Below are 19,899 nucleotides of genomic sequence, written 5' to 3'. Positions count from 1 at the left end.
ATCCTGCTGAGGGATTTAGTCATTGCTATAGATGCTTGATTGGGTGTTGCTTCCAGCAAAGACCAGATGCAGAGCCCCTAATTTATACATGATGTCTTCTAGGAAGATGATCATGTTCTCCCAGTACCACCCTCACTACCCATTCACTTCATCCCTTGCCTATACGAAGCAAGTATCAATCTGAACAGTAAGCTACTCATTTTACCAGCAACTTCAGCAGAATAGAACGAAATGAAGATGTACGGTAGATGATCCTGCAACAAACTTCGGCTGATTGATCAACTTTCTTAGGTCCACCCCTTAGCAACTAATGCACCTTAAACTGCAACCACTTTCATAGTTTTCTTTTGACTTGGCTTTTCACCATCATCCTTCTTAGCCTGTGGACGGTGAAAGCTAAGGATCCCATCCTGAGTTGGTTTTCAATGGCTCTGCAGTAAATTTGGTCCAAATTTGTGAGAGAGACACGTCTGCATGCGAGAGACATTTGTGTGTTTGAGCTCATTGATAGGGATGACATCGCTAGTCTCCGTGTCCAAAGAGTCTGATAAAGACCCGATCCCCATTGCTTGAGTTGAACAACGAAATTTTTTCAATGTCCTTGGTAAATTTTTCTAGTAAATTTGATGTGGTCAATGAATTTCATGATGCTTGGATGAGGGGCATGTTTCTTTGGAGTAAAGTTTTGCAACTGAATTACTCTACAGATTAGTCATCCACGGTGAATGTGTAAATTATATCTTACATGAACTATGGACCTAATGGAAATCTAGAAAGATATTAAAATTAACGTGGAAACAATTAATATTAATATTCATAAGATATTAGTAGTTTCCATATATACTTAATTAAAATTTGTATCTCAATTTTAAGATAAGTTCTAAATTTATCCGAAATGTATTGTAATAGGGTTCAACCGCTTGGTTATCAACCATAACAATCAATTAGGGACCCCTTTCGGTGCCGGTGATGACCTAAAATAAATTGGGCTGACCCACATTTCAGAGTTCCTAAAATGAATTGGGCTTATGATTAAAACCTAATTAAGATGACAGTCCAACTTTAATTTCAAGGTATCTTCATTTAGGTTTCTGGCCCACTTGGATCTCTTAGACAAATATGTCCTTCTCTTTCGTCTTCATGCGTCATTTACCTTTATTTGTTTGGGCATCAAAGGAGGATTGACCCCCTTTTTTTAACATCATAATCCAGCTAGGTGCACATGGTCACCTAACAATAAGCGAATCAAATCTCGTGCAAGGCATGTACCCAAGACGAAAATTAAATGTGCCACCAAATAAGTAGATCCACATTTCACGATCAATGACAGATGGAATCATATGAATAGCAATATTGAAAATACATCGCTAGAGTAGTCAAACCCCACTTTGCCAACTATTTGAGAGTCCAAAGGTCACTTACGCCTAGAGGTGGCCAAATGGACCCGTGGGCCCGGAACCGGCCCGTTGACCGGGCCCACGGTTCCAACCCGGAACCGCTGGTTCCGACTTGGTTTTAAAAAAAAAAAAAAAGGAAGGAGGCCGAGTAAAAAGAGCAATTGGGGCTTGGAATCGGCGGTTCCAAACCGAAACCGGAACCGGCCCGGAATCGGCGGTTTCACCTTTTTAGGAACCGGAACCACTTGGTTCCGTCGAACCGGCCACCTCTACTTATGCCTCTTGAAAGAGCTGGCAAACTTGTATGTTGGCCTTTCGAACAAAAAAAAATAAAAAATTTTATGTTGATGACGTAACAGTCTTATCAATTTATTGCTTAAAAACATTAGTTGGCGGTAGCTATATATGGAGTTTACTTTTAAAATTTTAAGCTTAGTTTTAAATTTATTTTAAATGAAAATTGTATTTGTAAAAAAAATACCTTAATTTTAAATCTAATTTTTTAAAATTTATTTTGTATTTTTTAAATTTAGAAGTTCACATGGACTTAATTTTAAAAAACATCCCTTCATATTAGAAATTTGATTATAAATGCCACGTATTAATTTTGGCTGACATATCTCGTCGGAGGCACTTAAAAAATAGTTTTTTTTTTTGGCACTTAAGTGATCCGACAAAAACTTTTAATACTAAAATGAGCGACGTACACAACTTTTGACATTTATGGTGTTCTTTTTTATAATTATTGAGCCAACGATTCACGAGTTTTGGTCAATGAAATTGTCAACAGTAGCACGTTGCGGCCCAGATGGAAACAACTTCTGTAACTTGTGAAATACCACTTTCAACAAGATTTCTTTATTGTCCAAGTCTCTTCTTAGTCATTTTTTTTCCCGTAGATCTATATTCATTTTAATAAAGTTCTTCGAAATTATTGTCATGAACTAGGAATATGCGAGAGGGATTATAAAAAGATCCCATACGACGCTCCATTATTGTTTTTGTCGCCTTCTATAGCTTTTTTTTTTTTGGTCAAAGTCGCCTTACATAGTTTTTGTTTTATTTTTGGCCTTACGCCTTATATAGTTAACTTGTTCTATTTGTCACACTTTTTAATTACCTTTTTTCTGCATTTTGCCTTCCTAAAAAAGATTGCAAAATGAAAATAATTAGGTTTTATAAATTATGAAAAAGCATATAACTCTAGTTATCAAAATCATATAGTTTTGAAAGCTACTGCAATATTTGGAAAATAAGTGTTAGAAGTAAAAGAGTCCAAACGGTCCCAAGCATTTGTGCCAACTAGAATCAGAAAGAGCGACAACAAAGCAATGTCAGTTGTGGCTCACAATCGTTTTCCTTACTAATTTTTGTCATGTATAGAATAGCAGTATTCAAGAAAGCAAACTGGTGTAAAATGCGAATAAAGAGCAGGAAAAAGTTTAATTTCCTTGGGAGTACTTATCTAACAATTCCAATTGTAATTAGTTACATCCAATGTAACAATTGCAGTCGACAGTCTAATCTGACAACTAGTTTAATAATAATTTACTTCTATATCTCATATGTGATTTTATTGAACCGCACAAGAAGCAGGTCTAGGTCTAGTACCTAATCAATGTTTGTAAATAGCAGAGGAGATGGTGGAGGAGGAGAAACTCGGGCATGAGATGCAAGTGTTGGTAACTTTGTGAGTTTATGGCCTTTTGTTATATGTTAGTAATGCGAGAAGTTAAAGAAAAACAAAGTGGGAATGCACAAATTAGAGGAGCCGTGTGTATGGCCTGTATGTTTGTTTGAGAAGGGTGTTCAGAATCACTATTCGGATCAGATCTCATGTTCATCTACTTTTTGTCATTCTCTTGCAGGAGTTAGAAGGAGAAGTGTATAACGGGCTCTAACTATACTATGCCACAGCTGTAATTTAATCTGATCATTCTATCAAACCATATAATGTTATGTAGTAGGATTAAGACACGAGTAAGGCTTCGTCCGTTTTGCAAAAAATGAGTGATTTAAAAAAATATTTTCCTAAAGATGATAGCAAATTAATGGAACTTGAAAGCAGCTAAACTCGACAAGCTTCCTATTAGTTAGTAAATACTAAGCCATCCATGTATGACTTTTAGCCAACGATGTGGGACCTACATGAAAAATGCCTTTGTAATTTGTGAAAGAGAAATGTTTTCCCGATAATACTGTCAGAGATAGTACAATCTAAACCGTAGGTTCACACACTATCACCACGTGTTTTGCATAAAATACTCATTGATTGGGAGATCGTGTGGTTAGAAATAACTAACGTACTTATCGGACCGTTAGGCTAAGCGACTTCCTTTGTGAAAATATTTACTTTTAACGAGATTCATGTGGCACAGCAGCTCTCGGCAATAATTAACATGGATTTTAATAACCTTTTTTTAAAAAATTATTGTCATAAAATAGGCACATGCAAGAGGGTTCCGAAAAGATTCCATGCCGCGTTCCATCATCACATTTTTCAACTTCTAGTTCTATTCGGTTGCACTTACACTAAATACATTTTTCTGCGTTTTGCTCTCCCCCACAATAAATAAGAGCGAAGATATAGTTTAGGTTGATTAGTAATGAAAAAGAAAAAGGATAACTACAATCAAAATGAGAGACCATGGAGCAATGTTAGGAAAAAGTTTAATTTCCTTAGCAGTTCTAGTCTAACAATTGTAATTAACATTCTAACGTAGCGAGTAGCTTAGTTATAACTTATCATATATTTTATAGGTTATTTTATTGACCAACACAACCAGCGGATTCAGGACGGGTACCTAATCAGTGTTTGTCCATTAAACACGGAGGAAGTGATGGCTTACCTAATCAATGTTTGTTTATTAATTGTTTGGCTATGAATAGTGGAGGAAGGATGGATACCTAGTCAATGAATATAAAGAAAAATGCAAATAATCATCCATCTCTATATAGTAAAGATGGTGACTCGGACAACATTAGGGCTAGTACCTAATAAAGTTTTGTATTACTCCATTGTTTGTAAGTCCACATTGTTTTGTGCTTCCCAAGGATTCCCTGCAGAGGAAGAGTTTGAAAAAGGCCTCAAGTGACAGCTAATACAACTGGCATCTTTCGTCTTCATGCCTTATTTACCTTTATTTTTTTTAGTATGAAAGGAGGATGACACCTTTTTTTTTAACATCATAATCCAGCATGGTCACCTAATAATAAGTGAATCAAATCTCGTGCAAGGCATGTACCCAAGATGAAAATTAAATGTGCTACTAAATAAGTAGATCCACATTTCACGGTCAATGACAGGTGGAATCACGTAAATAGTAATATTAAAAATATTGAAAATACATAGCAGGAGTAGTCGAACCCCAATTTGCCAACTATTTGAGTGTCCCAAGGTCACTTACTCCTCTTGAAAGAGCTGGCAAACTTGTATGTTGGTGACTTAAGGGTCTTGTCAATTTATTGATTAAAAATATTAGTTGGCGGTAATTGTATATGAAGTTTTTTTTTTTTTGTTAAACTTTTAAGCTTATTTTTAAATTTATTTTAAATGAAATATGTAATATAGTCCCTGAAATTTTAATTTGACCAATATAATTCCTGAACTTTAACTCAATATACAATGTAGTCCTTGAAAGTTTAACTTGAGCAATATGGTCTACGATCTTTTAAAACATGTTCAACTTTGTCCCTAAACTTGAATCAATGAAAGGACTATATTGAACATCTTTTTTTAATTCAAGGACTAAATTGAACATGTTCCAAAAGTTCAAGGACCATCTTGATCAAACTAAAAGTTTATAAACCACATTATACAATGGGTTAAAGTTTAGGAACTACATTGCACATTAAATCAAAGTTCATGAACTATTTGTGTTATTAAGTAGAATATTAACAGAAATTGCTATCCAAAATATAGAAAAAAAATGCAGCCATTTTATTTTTGAGAACTGTTTCGATATGTATACCATTTTGAAACTTAAACATCAATTTTTTTTCCTGTTCAATAAGCTTAAATATAATGTTACTTCTTACGTTTTATTATGATCTCATTGACCTGCACAAGGAGGGAGTTTGAAACTAGCACCTGCCAATGTTTGTTCATTAGAGATGAACGAAAGGATCCGGAGACTCGGATAATGGGAATGGTGACTGTCAATTAAATGAACAATAAGACAATTACTGCATAACCTAGCGAATCATATTCTCATTACCATCTTCAACTTTAAATTCGACAGTATTGGGAGGCACCAAAAGGAATCTTCGCCATTATAGTGGCAATGTATTGTTTTGCTCGTTTTATTAAACTCAAAATGGGTTGAATATGGATATGACACAAATCCATAAAGACCCACATAGAGTTGAGTTTTGACGTCTTAAATTCATTTCGAATGGTTTTTAGAATTCTAGTGATATACATGTCACGTCAATGTGGCCTGGTCTTGCCCGTTTGGTCTCTTTATTGATTACATTTGTTGTATCGATGATGACAGACTGTACAACGTGCGTGGGTGGGTGTGGCCTGTCCTTTTCCACTTGTTCTCTTAATTACACTTTGTTTTATGAATAATGATAGACAATAAAAATGACTTATTAAACAAGCGATAATCCAAGTCGAATCATTTTCTTACTTTAACAGCGGGTAGTCATTTTTTATTATATTCTTTGACCCGGTTGATGGGATTTCAATTGAAATAATATTATGGGAAGAAATCAAGCAAAGAATTCAGTTTAAGTCGGCAATTGTTGTCCTAATTGAGAAGACCGAGAACGGTCATTTTTTAATTTCACGCTTGGCTGGTGACGACTTGGAGCAGTGTGCTGCCAAGTTTTCAGCTTCCCAAGGAATTAACTAAGGTGAGATGATCGAGCTGCATAATTCATACTCATCTCCTTTTTCTTTCTTGTGATTTATGGTCTTTGTTAAGGTTCTGAACCGTTGGATTGCTAGTATGAATGATCATGCTCAGCTGATAAATTTTAGTTTATCTCGGTTAATCGCAAATTTTGAATGTTATGAGTCCCACATGAGATCAAATAAAATACAAGTGTTTTGATTTGCAACATTTAGTAGCGTGAGAAGTCCTAATTCACCACGCTCTTGCTGAATGCTAGCATTGTCTTATCGACTAGATATTGCAATCAGTCATTGAAGATTTTATATGCATTTCGAGCTTTAATCGTCGCCCGGTTTTGGTTTAGGCAAGCACCCACATACAAATATCAATGGAAGTACTAATAGTACGAAAGAAATTACATATGTTATTTATCACAATCGTTTATCTATACTTATCAAAATTATGTATTTTTCTTAAGTACTATGGAAATTCCAAGGGTCCACATGTGCTTTTTTGCCTTGGTACAAGGCACAAACAGGAAAAATAGGTGCGACTCTTTACTTTTTGACAAAGAGTTTCCTTCTATAAAATGGTAAACAGGATGCTTGATTTACCTTTATTTCCGTGGGTATCAAAGGAGGAAGGCCCTTTTGTTACGTCATAACCCGAATTGGCGCACAGGGTCACCTAGCAATACGTGAATTAAATCTTGTGGCGGCATGCGGCCAAGACAAAAGTATTGGCATCTGTGCATTTGCAATCTAATTACATCTGTAATGAAAACTATAATTGGTTCTGTTAATTTATATATGGCGGCATTTGATTTTCAGACAAGCCCTTAATGTAAATGATTCATAGTGTATATTTGTGCTCTTTGGTACAATGAAAAGGCAAATCATACTCTTTGGTATATGGAAAAGCACCTCCAGGCACTTGGCAGAAGTGTTTCTTCCAAAAGCTAATTCTTGGAATCGGGAGATGGACAAGGTAATCTTTCGTGTTTCTTTTTTACTATTATTATAATGAATCTCAAAGCATAATAGGGAAAAAAAAGACCTAAAAAGGCACAAAGGAATAGAAACCGAAGTAGGGTTCGACAAACAACGAAAAGTTTAAGCATAGCAAATGTGCTACTAAGTAAGAAGATTCATAATTCACTGTTATGACAAATGGAATCACGTGAGGAACAATATCATTCGGTACCACGCACTCACTCATGAGTAGTAGGACCAGATGAAGTTCATGTGAAACTATCAAACTTGTATGTCGGGGACGTGGCCATCTTTTCTCCCTATTGATTAGAAAATACAGTTAGTGATAATTTGTAGATGAAGTTAATATAGAAGTAGCAAGATATTCATAAATTGCACGGGTCTAAGAATATATTTTTTATGGATTATTCTGAATGTTAGTTTTAATGGATTTTCCCATTGTTCATACATTAAGTTAATTAATTTTCGTAACTTTTTTTTTTTTTTCATGTAGGTGAAAGCGGTCGGTGACTCAAGTTGTTGAGATGATTGCAGACGATGGACTTGTCAAAGGGATATCGTCTCGTTTTCAATAATCAAACTACAATTTGTAAACTACTTGAGAGACCCACCGTCACTCACTACTCTGGCATGTTCGTTGCGCGGGTCTAAGAATATATTTATCGTATATTATTCCAAATGTTAGTTTTAGCCTACGGTGCCTTTGTTCATACTTGAAGTTAATTATTTACATTTTCTATTGAAGTTGTTAAATACATTTGGAATGCGAATGCTCACCTTGTGTTTGTTGTATCTAGCAATTGTTGGAGTTGGCGAATGCTTCGGGGACCCTTGTTTCTCACATCGGATACACCAACGTGAGCTTAGGGAAACCGAAGTGTTACCCAACAACATGTGACCCCCGTGCGCGAGATACGGGGTTCGGGGCGCGTGCCCCCGACACGGGTGTCCTGCTGCCCGATCCGCCGGGTGGGGGTTCGGGCGCGCGCCTCCCGACGGGGTTCCGCCTTTGTATGGCTGGAATTAAGAGGTTTTAGGTTTTTTAGCCCGTTTTTGGAGCATATATATTTTGCTCGGTTTTATCATTGTATTAGTTAAATTGGCTGTAAATCGAAAAATATAGTGAAATCTCTTTGCGGGACATAGCCCTAATCTTGGGGTGAACCCGAGTAATCTCGTGTGTCATTCTAATTTTTCTTGATTCTCTGTGTGATCGTCTAATTCGGTTCCGATAAAACCCTTTAGCAATAACACCTAGAGGGGGGTGAATGGGTGCTTTTGAACAAAAATGAAACTTAATGCCGAATTAAACAGTTTCAAGTCCAATTAGAATGAGAATAGTGAAACAACGTGCATGCGGTCTAACAAAATATTAAGAGCTTAGAGAAAGAGAGATTGCACGCTAAATTTATAGTGGTTCCGTTGTTAAGCCTACGTCCACTCTCCCACGATAACAATCGATTGGCTGGATTCTACTAGAATGAATCAATAGAGGTTACGAGAGATGATCCTCTCGATCACTCTTACAACACCTCATACAAAACTTGAGAATTCTCTAAGTAAGTAGGTGAATCTAAACAACTCGGGCACTTTTGAAAGTATCCGTTCATGAACACACTTCTGAAAAGATTTATATTCATATTCATATTGACAATGTTGTTCAGAATGATTGTCATGAACTCGGAATATGCAAGAGTGATTCTGAAAAGATTCCATCATCATTTTTGGCGGACTTCTATAGTTGACTTGTTCTATATGTTTAGACTTTTTAGGTTTTATAGATTATGAAAAAACATATAAACCTACTTGTGAATAATTGTATGGTTTTGAAAGCATAAAAAATTGCAACATTTGGAACATGAATCTTAGAAGTAAAAACTCTAAACAGACCCAAGCATTTGTGATAACTAGAATTAGAATGAGGGACTACGAAGCAATGTCATGGTTCACAATCGATTTCCTTATTAACTTTATCAAGTATGGAGTAGCAATATTCAATAAAAATTCTGATCTATCAATTCTAATTGAAGTTACGTCTAACGCAATAGTAACAATTGACATTCTAATCTAACAATTGTTTTAATTATGACGTTGCTTCTATATTTTGAATATGATCTCATTGACCTGCGCAATGAGCAGGTCTAGGATTGGTACCTAATCAATATTTTTCTATTAACCATAGAAGAAAGGATGGATTATGATTAGTACATTAGCGGTGGGAAAGGATGAAAGGATGGATATATATCATCAATGCATGTCCATTAGTAATGGGAGAAAGGACGGAGATATGGACATTGATGATGGTGACCGGTCCATTAAAGGGACAATAATACCGAAAATCATCCATTCCAATACTCAAGAAATTGACTAGTGTATAATGAAGTCATAAACTAAGCTCCATAGTCTGTACCAATCTCCTTTTTCATTTCTCATGGTCTGACTCTTTGCTAAGGCTCTAAATTGTTGGATATCTGATACTAGCTATCAATAAAAAAAAGTTGTGTTTCTATCACCAAAAAATCTAAAAATTCTCGATATTTTAATAAACAAAATGTGACTCACTAGGAAAAGAAAAAATAATGTTTAGGTATAAAGACTCGTCATGTACGTCTTTCTATCGCCCTTTATTAAAAAATAGCACACGTTATTGGAGCCCCCTTATTCCAAGAAATCAGGAGTTAGACCCTTACAGTGAAGGCTTGGGGTTTAGAGAAAAGTCATGATTCTGTCCCACCATTACTATGCACTGCAGAGGCAGAGCGTGAAAAACACTTCAAGTCGGCGCTGGTGCAACTGGCATCTGACACCAAGGGCCAAGTTATACTTTGTATCACTATGCGTACGTCCATCTTCACTTTACCATTGCCTCGAACTTAATTTTTCTCTTAAAAAAACCAAAATTTTAAGTGCAATCTCAAATCTATTTCGAATTTTATTTTATCTAAAAAATCACAAGTTTGCAATGTATACTTAGTGATCCCGTCCCAATTTGACGTGACATTTTGCATCGATAAAAAAATTCGCATTAGCAAAGTAATAGGATGATAAATACGGACGGGCGGACATGACATTTTCATGTAGATAATAATTCTACCCCAGTAAAGAAGTCCTCCAAAATTAAGCCGTTCTATAATAAGAAAATTATAGATGACTAACAGCAATTTTTGGACAAAGGGCTAATATGGCAGAATTGATACTAGAGTAAAAATCGATGATTTTTTTTCTTAGATAAAAAAGTTCGGGATAAATTCGAAACTGATATTAAAGTTTAGGGTATTTTTTGAGATAAAAAAATTTAGAATAGATTTAAAATTGAATCTAAAGTTGAGGATTTTTCTGAGATAAAAAAGAAGAAGTTCGGAACGAGTTGAGGATTTAATCTAAAGTTGAGAGTTTTTTTTTTTTAAGAGAACGAGGCTACTTTTTATCACACCAAAAAAGGGCAGTTGTCAAAGAAAATCGTAACATCCAAATTTCGAAGAAGAGACCTCGGGCAGAGCTCGAAAGAGTGAATAAATATTGCTAATTTAAGCCATAGTACAGGGCAGATAAAGATATGGGGGACATGTGGGGTCTGGACTAAGGTCACATCACATCAACGTCATGACTATTGTAGTCGTCCCCAGCTGGCATACACTTGAATGAAGTGACTTCATTGCAGCCTTTGAAGACAAACACGAGAAAAATCAGAGACTTAGTTTCACCCAATAGTCAAACTATAGTCATCTACCGACTAACAGTGACAGCCATATTTCTTTAAATTCTATTTTGGCCCAGTGACGACGTGGAGTAGTTTGCTACCATTCAGTAAACCTTTTTGAACTTCAACTGTATTCTTCTGAGAAAATATCGGGTACCCAGGGATGCCACCGCATTTTTACCCACGTCCACTCACAGAAGGACACGTGTCTGATGACCCACAATTCAAATTTTTTGAGGACTCCTCTCAATTCACTTTCCTTTTTCAAATACACCCCTCCCTCTTTCTTCTTCCCCTCTTCCTCACCCACGACCCCCCCACTCCCCTTTCTTCGTCGTCGGCCTTGCTTGCCCACGATCCCGCCGACGAGCTGGTCCTCATCGATGCCGAACCAGACAAGCTCCACGGCGAGATGCTCGATCTCCAGCACGCCACCGCTTTCCTCCCCCGCGCCAAGATCTCGGCGTCCGTCGACTAATCCATCGCCGGCCGGTCACCGAGGCCGATATCTTGGTGTGAAGGAAAGACCGACTTCCATCACCCATATAACCCCAGAATCGAATCGCAGCGGAAATATGAATAGAGGCAACAACAATTAAAGAAAAGATCTCTGAATTATTGCGTTTTCTTCTTTCACGAGCCATTTAGAAAAAAATAATAGAAAAACCGCACACGGGTCTCTTCCCTGTCTCTCTCTATCTCTAAGGTGTGTCGGCGACAATGATCTGGGAAGACGCTTTTTCCCAGTTTTTTTAGGGCTTCTTCTTGGGTCGCTTGGTGATTCATCGGAGGCGACGGCGAAAGGGCAGCGTGGTTCGTCGATGAGAGAGCAGGGCGTCGTCGCAGGCGTGAGTGAATGTGAAACAAAATGACCGAGTTGCATAAAGCACGAGGATCTCGGCCTGTGTTTTTGAACGAAAGAGAAAGGGGTGTTTACGGAAAAAGGAAAGTGAGTGGGGGAAGAGTTTTCTAAAAATTTTGAATTGTGGGCCTATAGACACGTGTCCTTCCGTGAGTGGACGTGGGTAAAAAAGCGGCGGCACCCCCTGGGTACCCAATATTTTCTCTGTCTCTCTTGAATTTTATTTGTCCTGGCAGGAATTTGAGCCTAACCTACTGCCTCCATTGGTTTCACCATTAAAACTGCCCCAAAATATGTTTTTCAACTAGGGGCTCTTTTTTTTTTTTATTGGACCAAAAAAAAAAACTAGGGGCTCTTTTTATTTCACAGAAAATAAAAAATTTGAAAAATATGTTTTAAAATATGATTATTTATATAGCTTAAAATAATTAGCTAATTAAAAATATTCTTATTATCGACAATAATTTATATATGGATATTTTCGTGAAAGATAAAATGCATTCTTCATTCATTCATTTTTATAAGAAATCATTCATTTTTCGTGAAATGAAAATAATCTAAATTAATATATTTTATTATCTTTTTTTCTTTTATTTTGGTTAATCTTTATTTGGTTTGGTTGATTGATTTTTGTTGATATTGCCATGATAAAACAAAAATAGCACTAAAAATAACATATTTTTGCCATTAACGAATGTCTTTACAACATATGAAAGTTTTACCATATATGAAAGTCATTTACCCCTATAATAGATACATTTACCAATTACAAGTAGCACACATTTAGAGTAATACACAATCTTATCAACGTATTAGAAATTGATCGGTACGGATTGCTTTTCAACGTCAAACATCTAATTTTATGGTTAGATTAGTTGATGATGGAAGCCCCTCTTAAAATATAAAAAAAGTACTTGAGGATGTACTGACCAACCACAAAGGGGTTTTTGGTTTTCCTCGATACAACGAGAAAATTGAATTTTATGCATTACAAACTAGGTTATACTTATCAAGCTAATTACAAAGAAATATGTGCCTCATGACTTTTATTGTTTTGACTTAGTCAAAATGCTTTCGAGCGGTGATAATGCATCTTCCCAATTGGGGGTAAATTGACATTTCCAACCTAACAATTTTGTTTGGACCAAAAAAAAAAAACAATTTTGATGGGCATGTTTGTCATGTGAGACTAATAGGCGCATAGAAATTTGGCCAGCTAACGTTCAACTATATCCAAGGCCAATATGATGAATACCCATCATATGCTACTATTACTTTAACATTATACTTACTGAGCATCTCTCTCATACAATTATTGAATATTTGTAATACCGTAATTTTTATGTTGACATAATCATTTTCTTAAGAAGTGTTACGGAATGTAAAGTAAAATTGCTCGTTACTAAAAAAGTGTCATGCTTACTTAACTCTAGGATCGGTGCAATTGGTTGAGGCATTGCAAAAGTTTCAGCTCTGAACTAGGGAATCGTTCGTTTGAATCCCACAAATTGCGTGCATGTTGTTTTGGGTTAGAGTCACCTACACATGGGCCTAAGCTTAACTGATTTTACAGAATATTTCACCGGCTTAATCTCCACACCTATGGCCCTAGATTGTAGCGAAAACAATTGCGTACATTAGGAGAATGCTAACTTCACATGGTAATTTTTTTTTTCTAGTATGTGCACTTATTCTCCATATATTAGGTAGTTACTATGTAAAAGGTCCTTATCAACTTAATTACCAAGTGAACGTCCCTGATGACTTTAATTAGTCATAACATTATTTTTAAAAATTAGGCATAACCTTTTCGAATAGTCATAATGGATATACAGATTAAGGAGTAATTTCACATATTCTAATCTAACACTTACGGTTGGCAAAATAATTAAACAACTTCAATTTTTCCTTCTGAGCTGATTTTTTTTTTTTTCACTTGAAGGATTGATTTGAGGTGCTTTCTGTTAATAAACCTTTAAAAGTTTGGAATATGATACATGAGAGGTCAAGACATGTTGTCACCTGACGGTCAACATCTAATTACATGACCACTTAACAGTGGAGGAAAGGAAGGAGACTTAGACATCGATGAGAAATAATCAAATGGGAGATAAATACATTATAATTTTCGTACGACGATCACTTAGGTATCATAATTTTTTTTTGGATCACTAAGTGCCATGATTTATGTATGGTACTCACTTGAGAATTATAATTTTTTTTTCTGATCACTCGAATGGTATATAATTTTTTCAAAAATTATTTCAGTGCCATAAATTTTTGAAATAATAAGTGCCATGCCATGTCGACTTTCCGAGAAGCTTGAATGAATGTTCCTAAAATAGTTTGGCCCTCAAGCTGTGATTTGAAAATCATCGCACTCACGTCAACGTTTCACATATGGCTTGCAAGTCCACGTTGGTGTCTTGACAGATGGGACCCACTGCGGTCTTTCTTTTATTTTAAATCGTTGGATCTCCAGAACTGAAGCTCACCCATTGATTCGTCGTCCTTTTCTGCACTCAAAATCTTTTTCCCTTCTTCATCTCTCAATCATTCTTGCTCTGTTTCGCTCTTTCTTCTCCTCAGCCAAGCCATCCTTCTTCTTCTTCACTACCTGCTTCTCTTTCTCTTCATTCTATCTCTCTCCCGGTCTCCCCGTTTTATCGCTCTTTCTTTCTCGGGAAAAAAAAATCAAGCAAAAATGTCGATCGATTCTGCCGTTTCTATTGCGTGGGATGTCTTGAAGTGGGTAGTTGTTCCCATCAAGCGTCAATTCGGATATGTGATCTCCTCCAAGAGCTACGCCAACGGTCTTCAGGAGGAAGTCCAGAAGCTGGCAAACGAGTCTCAGAGGGTCCACATTCTTGCGGAAGTGGCCAGAAACAATCTTCGGATTTTCAACAGTGGCTTCACGGAGTGGCAGGCAAGTGCTGAGATGGCCTTGGAAGAGGCGAAAGACCTGTCGGGCAAATTTGAAGGGACGAGCAAGAGTTGCTGCCGCGGGACTCTTCCCGACCCCGTTTGTCGCTATCAGTTCAGCAGGAAGGCCAAGAAAAAGACGGAGGCCCTCCGGCAACTAACTGGAAAATGCAGTAAATTCAAGGAACTGAATGACATCTCCTTCAGCCTTCCTGCTCCGGGGAATGTCACTGCTCCAACTCCGGGCAGGAGAGAGAGCAAAGAAGTCATGCAGTCGACCACTGCGACGGCCTCTGCTTCTTCTGCCTCTACTGCTATTAAGGACGATGGTGTCTTCGAATCCAGAGCTCAGATCATAAGGGACATCATGGACGCTCTTGCTGATAACAACAACAGTGCGGTCGGGGTTTACGGGATGGGCGGGGTTGGCAAGTCCACCGTTTTGGTGGATGCTGAAAGGCAAATAAGCGAAGAGAAGTCGTTTGATTGGGTCGCTAAGGCCGACGTGTCGCAAAATCCAGACATCAAGACCATTCAAGGAGAGATTGCGGACGCCTTGGGCCTTATTGACATTAAGAACAAAGAGACTACCAGCGGGCGAGCGAAACTTCTGCACGAGAGGTTGAAAGACGAGGAGAGGAAGAACAAGAAGGTGCTCATAATACTGGATAACCTGTGGAAGGGGTTGGACTTGAAATCAGTCGGTATTCCTTGCGGACATGACAACAAGGTCATAGGGTGCAAGTTGTTGTTGACGTCAAGAGAACGTGATGTTTTGCGAACTGAAATGGGCTGCGACAAGGACTTCCCCCTTGGTGAGCTGAAGAAGGAAGAGGCAAAAAGTTTGTTTGAGAGGCTGGTGGGAGACAAAGTTCATGATGACGGGTTCAAATCCTTTGTGGATGAAGCCCTCCACAAATGTGCAGGTTTGCCTTTCCTAATTGTCCATATGGCGAAAGTTTTTAAACGTGCTGAGTTATCTGACTGTAAGATTGCTTTGAAGCAAATTAAGCTGTCTAAAAACGAAGGAATCGGTGAGGTGATAAATGAGAGGTTGCAATTGAGTTATAACAACTTAAAAGACTCGGAGAAGTCATTGTTAGCGCTCTGTGTTACTTATGGCACCTCTAAGCCCTCTTTCGAAAACTTGGTGAGGTACGCTGTGGGTTGGGGGCTCTTTCAAGAAGATGACAACATGGAAGAAGCTAGAGAGAGTTTGAGATCAGGGATTCGTGCTCTTCAAGACTCCTCCCTTCTGTTAGAGGATGAAAATGTTTATGGTTTCAAGATACACGACTTGGTTCGTGAGTTTGTTGCCTCGGTCGCTTCAAGAGATCATCCTCTTCTCGTTTTGAAAGAGAAAGATAAGTTGTTAACAGAATGGTCGGAGGACAAGCTCAAAAGTTGTAGGGCAATATGCTTTCCCTACGTCGACATGAAGGAGCTTCCTGAAGAGTTAGATTGCCCTGAAATGCGGATCTTTTTGTTGTTCACAAACAATGAACCTCTTAAGGTCTCGGATTCTTATTTCAACTCCATGAGAAAACTCATGGTCTTACATCTTTCTCGGGTTCGTCTCGGTCGTTCACCTTCGCCGTTTCAGTCCTTGGAGAACTTACACACTCTCTGTCTAGATGGTTGTTCGTTACAAGATGTAGCCATGATTGGCGAGCTAAAAGGGCTGCATATTCTCAGCTTTGTCAACTCCAATATTCAACGATTGCCAAAAGAAATCGGACAATTGGTACAGCTGAAGTTGCTAGACTTAGACAATTGCTCACGACTTGAGATAATTGAACCGGGTGTGCTTGAAAGCTTGACGAAATTGGAGGAGTTGTATATGAAGAATAGCTTTGATCGTTGGAATGCCGTTGAGCAAACTCCGCCAACTAATGCCAGGCTCATTGAGTTGAACAAATTGAAGAATCTCTATACTTTGCATGTGTCCATTGTGGATCCAAGTGTGCTCCCGGAGGATCTAAACGTTGAGAAACTAACCAAGTACCAAATCCGGATAGGTGATGTGCCACACCAGCGAATTCGCATTGGATCGAGCATATTGGAGCTTTCGTTGGATCCAATAAGCAATATTCTTCAGAAAGGATGCATACAAACTTTATTAGGCAAAACTGATGATCTCTTTTTAGGCGGATTAAATGGAATTGAGCAGACTATTTGCGTGTTATCCCAAAAAGGCTTTTCGAAATTAAAGCACCTACAAGTCAAGAATAGTTCCTCCGTCCATTACGTCCTCCAATCTCCATCACATACGGAGTTTAAGATGTTGGAGTCGTTACTTCTCGATAACCTCATCAACTTGGAGAAGATATGCAACAACCATATCTCCTCCAATTCCTTCGATGCATTAAAGGTAGTACGAGTTGAAAACTGCAACAAGATGGAAGTTTTGTTTCCTCTTTCATTGTTGAGAGAACTTCCACAGCTTGAAGAGATGCGAGTTGTTGAGTGCCACTTAATGCGGGAGATTGTAGAAGTTGATGATTGTGGAAAACTTGAGTTGCCAAATTTGCGGGTATTGGAATTGCGTGACTTGCCAAATATAAAAAATTTTGTCTCCGACGGGACGGCTCCTTCAAGTAGTACATCAAATGACCAAGTTGGTCCTCAAATTGCATTCTTCAACGGGCAACAGGTAACTTTCTATCAAAACAGTCTAGTATTTGTTGATCTTTTGTTCATTTGCTAATTAGATGTGACATAGATTATTATCCTTACTCTTCTTTTTTTTTTCGGTTCATTTTCTGCCTAGTTACCTTATCTCGGTCATGCCTTCTCTGTAGTTGCATGAAGCAATCTTCTGTTACTCTTCATTGCGTAGAAGTCCAGCTAATAGAATGAAATCCATGTAAATTTAGAATGTGATAGGGCTTGAGTAATTTTCAGCTTACATGTGGCAAGTTAAAAAAAAAAAATCTGATATTTAGATGACTTAGGTAAAAATCAATGCGAAGAATGGCAAGGGGATTGGGTTTTCAAATAGTAGCAACGATGCTAATCTAATTGATGCACGTCTTTTCCCTATCGTGTGTTTCAATAAGCACTTAGTCATTGCATAAGTCCTACAAGTATAAATGTACACAATTACATGCATGTTCATACATGCAAAGCAGATAATAGATATAGATATATGTAAGCACTTTCGGCATAACAAACATAAATCTTCATTGCGTTTTTTTCCTCATTTTTCTTTATTTATATTGGAAATTTTCAAGTCATTGTAAAAAAATCACATGTAGAAAATAGGTGGAAATTAATTAATTGTTTAAATTTTTTTTAGTGTAGTGGGTAAGCTGTTAAATTGGTTATTGTTAGTAAGAGAAGCAAGTAAACTAAGGATAAACAGTGACAATTATCATTGAAGTTGATGGTGGAGTTCGAGACTCGTGCGATATATTAGTTTCGCAAGTTGTTAAACATGAGCTTATATGGAGAGAAATTTAAGTTGCCATTATAGATTTTTCGAGTATGAAAGGAAATTAGCTCCGTCATAGATTTATTCTTATAATATAAATTACAATATTTCACGCGTAAATTGATTGGGTCTGGAAAAGCCCAAGCGGGCTTAGGTGGATGGTGAAGGCGTAAAAAGGAAGTTACTTGCAGTAACTAAACTTTTATGATAGTAATTTCCCTTATGATATACTAAATTACTTTTCAAGATTGCTAATTTTCCTTAGGTAGGTAGTAAATTAGACATACCTTTCTGTAATTAAGGAATTATAGCATTATAATTTACTTCTCGTGATTGAAACTTGCCTTGTTGATCACTCCATGAGATGTTGTCCTTTGCTTGTAAGTTGCCTATGTCTTTCATAATCAGGGTGATTCTACAGTTTCTATATAATTTTTTCATGGTAGTGATGTGCATTGTGAGATAGTGCAGTACTTTTTGGCAATCATCCGACAAAATGAGCAATGTAACATCAAAGTAGTAACATAACCTAAGAGGGAGTGGTTTACCTTATAGGAAGGAATTTATCTTGAATGTACTTCCTTTTTGCTTTAAGGATCACTAATCTTCGTAGTCATTAGCAAACTGAATGAATGCTATTTCTTGATTACTGTGGTTTCCCTTATTGTTAATAAATTGCGAACAAAATCTAAACGATCCACCAATTTTTTTGTAAATAAAAAAAAATGAAGTTCATGTGGTTCTTGGGGTCGTAGAGTACCTTTTCTGATTTTTAAATTAGCCTTTGTTTATCATAGATTTTTGTAAATGTAAAAATCATCCTAAAGTCCGTAAATTTTCTTCCGCAACCATTTGTAATAACCTGCTATAGCACGTATGCTGATGGGTCTATCCGTCAGGTTTCAATCCCATCCTTGGAGTCCTTGACAATGGTTGGACTTCCCAATCTGGAAGATATATGGACCGATGAATCTCCATTGGGCCTGAGCAGTCTCCAATCTCTTGAGGTCTCTTCATGCAAATCTCTCTCAAAGGTCATCAATTCCAGTTCACTGATAAAACTACGCAAGCTACACACTTTAAAGGTAGAAACTTGCGTTGCGGTGCAAGAAATTTTTGACCTCGACGGACTAGGCACCAGTGCAAATATGGAGACTCTTTCTGAGCTAGACACCATCTATATAAACGGATTACCAAGCTTGAGGTGCATATGGAACAAGAATCCTTGTGGAATTGTGAGATTCCATAAATTAAAGCAATTGAAGGTGTTTGGCTGTTACAACCTCGGGTTTCTGTTTTTCCCATCCATGGTTCAATCTCTCCCACAATTGAGAGAACTAGAGGTACAATTTTGCAAGAAGATGGAGGCAATCATTATAGAGGATGAAGGGTCGAGAATAGAAACATCAGAAACTCTAATATTCTCGATGTTAACCAATTTATGCGTTGCAGGTTTGGAAAGTTTGATGTGCTTCTCTCGCAGAAAGAGTAAGATTGATTTTTTTTTTTCTGGTTTAATCATTAAAAATCTTCTTAGATTAATTCATCCCCGCAATGCAAAAGATGGCATTCCTTTCATCTAATTAAAAATCAATGACAGGTTCACGAGAAGCTTGGAGTGAGGATCGTCTCAAGTCATGCTACACTACTCTCTTCAATCAAGAGGTACGTAACAAACACTACGTCAAAATCTTAAATATAACAAAAATCCAACGATTGCATCAATTTTATGTGCATAGCACTTCACGAGTT

The 19,899-nt window shown here is 37.3% G+C and overlaps 2 protein-coding genes across 2 annotated transcripts in view; both read left to right on the top strand.

The window, feature by feature from the left end:
• The window catches only part of LOC125315205, a 206,594-nt gene that overhangs the window by 46,145 nt on the left and 140,550 nt on the right, over positions 1-19,899 (top strand). The window lies entirely within an intron of this gene.
• Positions 1-19,899, top strand: part of LOC115733737 (probable disease resistance protein At4g27220) — a 191,802-nt gene that overhangs the window by 168,679 nt on the left and 3,224 nt on the right. Inside the window, exon 3 of the mRNA XM_048278502.1 lies at positions 14,480-17,367. Within this exon, the coding sequence (XP_048134459.1) occupies positions 14,497-17,367 (2,871 nt within the window). The 5' untranslated portion in view covers positions 14,480-14,496. The remainder of the gene's footprint in view (positions 1-14,479; positions 17,368-19,899) is intronic.

Source organism: Rhodamnia argentea, chromosome 5 (genome assembly GCF_020921035.1).
Source record: "Rhodamnia argentea isolate NSW1041297 chromosome 5, ASM2092103v1, whole genome shotgun sequence".
NCBI lineage: Eukaryota > Viridiplantae > Streptophyta > Magnoliopsida > Myrtales > Myrtaceae > Rhodamnia > Rhodamnia argentea.
This window is presented reverse-complemented; position numbering and strand designations above follow the sequence as displayed.